The 5,404-nt window shown below is 40.4% G+C and overlaps 1 protein-coding gene across 2 annotated transcripts in view; it reads right to left on the reverse strand.

Annotated features, from left to right (window-relative positions):
• Positions 1–4,763, reverse strand: part of LOC110038893 (pentatricopeptide repeat-containing protein At2g17140) — a 17,707-nt gene extending 12,944 nt beyond the window's left edge. For both annotated transcript variants that reach the window (XM_020743824.1, XM_020743815.1), the window contains exons 1-2: positions 2,198–4,763; positions 1,909–2,067 (exon numbers count right to left, since the gene is read on the reverse strand). In XM_020743824.1, the coding sequence (XP_020599483.1) occupies positions 1,944–2,067; positions 2,198–4,707 (2,634 nt within the window). In that variant the 5' untranslated portion in view covers positions 4,708–4,763 and the 3' untranslated portion in view covers positions 1,909–1,943. The remainder of the gene's footprint in view (positions 1–1,908; positions 2,068–2,197) is intronic.
• Between the last annotated feature and the right edge of the window lie 641 nt (positions 4,764–5,404).

Genomic DNA, 5,404 nt, shown 5'->3' on the forward strand with positions numbered 1-5,404 from the left:
CGAGCCGAACACGAGCTGAGCTTGGCTCGCTCGTGTTCGGCTCGTTTACACCCCTATCGACAGGTGTAATTCCTCAAGCTAATAAAATCATCTGCAGCTCCGTGGACGCAAATAATTTGCAAAAGCACGTAAATCTGTGTGCTTCCTTCTTGTTGTGAATGTTATTGCTCCTTGTTTTCTTCTTCTTGTCTGTGACTTACGGGTAGTAAGAGAGAAGAAGGAGATGAGAGAGAAGTTGAGGGGGAGGAAGGAAGAGAGTTTTTTTCTTGTAATCGTCGAGATGATTGACTGGTGTAATTCATCAAGCTAATAAAATCCTCTATAGCTCCGCGAAAGCAGATTTGTCTAACCACGTAAATCTGTGTATTTCTGTTGTCTTTTTGTTTTGTGAATTTTTATCGATCTGATTTTTCGTTTTATTGTCGTTGTTTTCACAACAGCTAATATCAGAGCTCAGGTTCGGATCTGAGGGAAAGCGATGGTCGGAGATGATGTGATGACATCGGGGATCGAGAAGTTTAATAGCACAGATTTTGGTTACTAGATGATGCAGATAGATGACTACTTCTATGGGAAGGAACTTCATCTTTCGTTACTGGAAAAGCGACCGAAAAAAATAGATTCTCTGTCAGGGATTCAGACATGGGAGTTGACAGAACTTCCGCCAAGGAAGAAGACATTGCAGAACCAATTGGTGTACCAAGTGAAGGCTGAGCTTGATGACAGTTAGAGGTACAAGACTAAACTTTTTAAAAAAAGTTTTCAACAGAACAGGATATTGCCAATACAGTGAGAGTTGTAAACAGAAACATGAGTAACCCAGGAAAAAACTTGGAGGAACAAGGCTATGTTGATGCTGACATATCGACTAAGGGTGCTACTCTTGAGAAGCTGAAGTTGTGCTCGCCTTCAGCTAGTCTTCTAGCTTGAAGACAGAGACTTTGAGTTGTGGAGGTGGAGGATATCACGTTTGAAGAAAAGAACGACTCAAGTAGTGGATGATGCAGCCAGTGCCCCGGTCTTCAAGTGGGAGATTTGTTGCGAATATAGAAACTGATCCACTGTTCAAATTGACATTTTATCATGTTTGACAGCAAAGTAGATTTGATACTCGAAGTTAATTGTTAAATTAATTGCTCTTGATTCGTTCTATAATTTTTCACAAAAGAGAAAAAAATAATTAATGAGTTTCATTAATTATTTGATTAATTTCTTAATGGGTTTAATGACATGATGAAATTAATAAATAGACATGCGAGCTCCCCTTGTAATCTCTCTCAGGATTTGGTTTCCCTCCGTCGTTTCTTCTTCTTAATGGTGTCTCTCTTGAAGAGAGAGAGGAGGGGGAGAAGAGAGAGAGAGATTGTTTTTTTTTGTAATCGTCGAGGTGATTGACGGGTGTAATTCCTTAAGCTAATAAAATCTCCTGCAGCTCCGTGGACGTAGACAATTTGTCGAACCACGTAAACCTGTGTGCTTCTCTCTTGATGTGAAGGTTACTGCTCCTTGTTTTTCTTCTTCTTGTGTGTGACTTACAGGTGGTGAGAGAGAAGGAGAGGAGAGAGAAGGTGAGAGAGAGGAAGGTGTAGAGAAAGTTGTTTCTTGTAATCTTCGAGGTGATCGATGGGTGTAATTTCTCAAGCTAATAAAATCCTTTGCAGCTCTGTGGATGTAAGCAATTTATCAAATCACGTAAATTTGTGTTTCCGCTGCCTCTCTGCTTTGCGAATTTTTCTCCATCCGATTTTTTGTTTTATTGTCGTCGTTTCTCACAACAATAGCAAATTATTGAATACAATAAGAAGAAATAGAAAAAAAAAAATTAACATAGCTAAATGTCCTTACAAAATTATCACCTCACTAAAGTAAAAGAAAAAATATAAAATAATGCAAAGAATAAGGAAAAACCTCAAAAGGCTTGGATATTGATTGAATAAACTTGATCATCCAACACCTTCCCAATCATCGAGTACAACATCACGTTTGCGTGTGGTTGGTATGCTTCCTTGTCCCCAACCCTTTTGCACTTTCCTCAGAACTTTCATAACTATTCCACTACCATCATCTCTAAAAACAAATATAAATTTAGAGTCATTAATTTATTATAAGTAAGGAAGTCCCAAACAAAATGCCAATACTACCGTCACAACCTATGATGAAGAATGAAAGTACAGAAAAAAGTAAGCAAGAATGTTACTTGTGCAATAGAGTGCGCCAATCATCTTCTTTCGAACTGTTCATCACACGAATGTGAGATTTAGATTCAATCATTTTACTTCGGCGTTCTGAAACTTTATTATATGATTCATCATCATGACGGGCGACCATGTCCATCATTTGTTCAGAAAGTTTATCAGCATCATTTTTATTCCCTTCCTTACCCAATGCATCAATCACTGGCATGAATGTAGCAGGATCTAAAAGAGAGCCTCTATTTATCATAGCAACAAGCAAGTTGTGAGCATCATCCACTAGGTCTTCATTGCAGAGTTTTTCAATAAGATATTTGTATGAGAAGTTCTCAACAACAAAGCCCTTCTGAAAGGCAGTTTGAAATAACTCCTTAGCATCCATCACTTTCCCATATCTACAAAACTCATGACAAAACAAGTTATAGAGAGCCTCCTTCTCACCCCAGGTGGCAATACCAGTTCTGAATGCACTTCGAGCAGCATCAAACTCACCGGCCTTGCAGAAGGCTTTAATTAGTAGGCTGAAAGAAGCTAACTTAGGGACGATTCCGCGCTTCATCATCTCATCTAAAAGTGAAGCAGCTCTACCAATCATTCCACCGTCACAAAAAGCTTGCATCAGGTTATTGTACGTGATAGCATCCAGAGCAACGCCTTTCTCACACATTTCATCAAATAATTCATGTATTTCGCTGATTTGGCTTTTCCTTCCCAAGCCCCAAATCAGCAAGTTGTAGGTTCTTGTGCTTGGTTGACAGCCTTTCTTCTCCATGTCCCTAAGAATCTTAAAAGCTGAGGAGATCTTCCCCCGCTTACAAAAAGCATGGATAAAGGTGTCAAAAATTATGGCATCAGGAGTGATATTCTTTCCCAACATCTCAAGCAGCTTCTTCTTAGCTTCATCCAAGCGGTCTGCCTTGCACAGCCCGTTTATCAATATTGAATACGTAATTAGATCTGGAAAACATTTAATGCTGCCATTTCTGTCATCAACAAGACCAAGGAATGCATTACCAATTTCACCAAGCGCTGCACTTCCATGAAGCCACATACCACTAACAATCTCCATTGCCTTATCCAACTGTCCGCATTGACATAAGCCCTCAATAACTATATTGCAGCTCACAATATCCAAACCATAACCTTTCTCATTCATCTTTTGCAGCAGTATTTCTGCCTCCCATGTTCTTCCCTCTTTCCAGAGACTCTGCAGCAAGATGTTGCAGGTAAAAGAATTTGGAAAACACCCATTGCTTGCCATCTCATGCAGAATCCAGTTGGCTGCTATCACCATCCCTTTCAGACAATATGCATGCAACAAAGAACTGTAGGACACTACGTCTGGCATGATCCCTCTACTTTTCATCAAAGCCATTACTGATCTAGCAAAAGAAACCATTCCCCGCTTGCACAGCCCGTCGATGACAATATTATAGGAATACACATTAGGTTCCAAACCACACATTGCAATCCCTTCCAAAACCTTCGTAGCTTCCAAAAGTCTCCCATTTCTCACTAAACCAGACAACCATATGTTGTAGCTCTCCAGCTTCACAAAAAGCCCATCTTTTCTCATTTCTTCTACCAAAATTTCACCTTCCTCCACCAATCCTAACCTGCATAAACCATCCAGCACCAAATTATAGCTAATTTGATTTGGCCTTGGCAGTCCCACATCACCACCTTCCTCTTTCATATCCCTCAAGATCCTGTGAGCGTCATAAACCATTCCAGCCTTACAAAGAGCTGAAATCCTAGCATTGAAAGTTACCACATTTGGAAACAAACCATCCATCCTCATCCTCTCCACCAATTTCTCCGCCTCAAGCACCTTCCCTTCCCTGCAAAACCCAGCAATCAAGGTATTATAAATCACCAAATTCGACCTGCAACCATGAGAACCCATTTGATTCAACGCCTCCAACGCCTGCTCAGCCCGTCCTGCTCCACAATACGCACGAATCAAAATCCCGAAACTGAACTCATTCGGCTGGCACCCCTTCAGCGGCATTTTATCAAACACATGGATAGCATCATCCAATCGACCAGAATTACTTAGTGAAAGCATCAAAAGGTTTAGGCTTTGGACATCCGGTGCGCCACCGGATAGAATTAGTTCACGATAGATGACTTGGACAAGGTCATGGCGGTTTAAACGAAGGGAGGAGCGAAGGAGGGAGTTGTAGAAGGAGAGAGGGGGAGAAGAAAAGGAGCGAAGAGAAGGGAGGAAGGAGACGGAGAGGTCGAGGAGGCCGAATGAGGCGGAAGAGAGTGCCAGAGTAGTAAGAGAAGAGGGTGTAGAGGGTGAGGGGTGAAGGAGGAGGAGGCCATGGAGTTGTTTGAGCTCGGGAAGCATTTGGAAGCGAGCGAGAATGCGGGAGATGGAGGAGATAGAGGAAGGGGAAAGAACGGAGAAAGGGGAGGCGGAGGAGAGATGCTTGAAGAGGCGCCATGCGAGAGAAGGGTTGTTGGCGTTGCGGCGGATGGTCGAGGCGACGGAGGGGTATGCGGTCATAGGCTGTCCTGTGGTCCGGTTCGGTTCAGGGCGGGTGAGGAGTTATTTGAATTGCATTCATTTTGAGGACAAAGGCCCATAGTATGCAACCTGCATCTAAGATATGTTCATAGCTATTTTGTGATAATAAAGCCCCTATTATAATTAATATGTAAGTTATCGGAAACATTTGCTGCAAGTAATAATTGGTTAAAAATTAAAAATATAATATATATATATATATATATATATGTGTGTGTGTGTGTGTGTATATATATATATATATATAAGATGTGGGGTGTTGTAATATGTGTGGATTATGCCCAAATTCTACTAGTATTGAGCAAAAGTGACAGAAAAGAAAAAAAATACAAACATCTTGTGGGAAAAAAGAGTCCTTTTTTTCACTTTTATATTTGACACATATTTAATCATTTTACCGTAATATAAAAATATGTGAAGATACATACTTTTAATTCATATTCAAAAATTTTACATCATGTATAGTAATTATATGTCACATCCTGTAGCTTTGTATTATGTCTCGCTAAATAGTTGAATTTAACAATTCAATAGTTTGACAGTTTTATGAGTTAACAGTTCAATCACTTCGACAGGAAGTCAGTTGTCAGTTCGATCATTCGGAGGCTTAGCAGTTCTACAGTTGGACAATTCATCACCTTGGTAATTAGGTGATTCTACAACTGAGCAATTTTGT

The sequence above is a fragment of the Phalaenopsis equestris genome, unplaced genomic scaffold, assembly GCF_001263595.1.
Source record: "Phalaenopsis equestris unplaced genomic scaffold, ASM126359v1 Scaffold000002, whole genome shotgun sequence".
Classification (NCBI taxonomy): domain Eukaryota; kingdom Viridiplantae; phylum Streptophyta; class Magnoliopsida; order Asparagales; family Orchidaceae; genus Phalaenopsis; species Phalaenopsis equestris.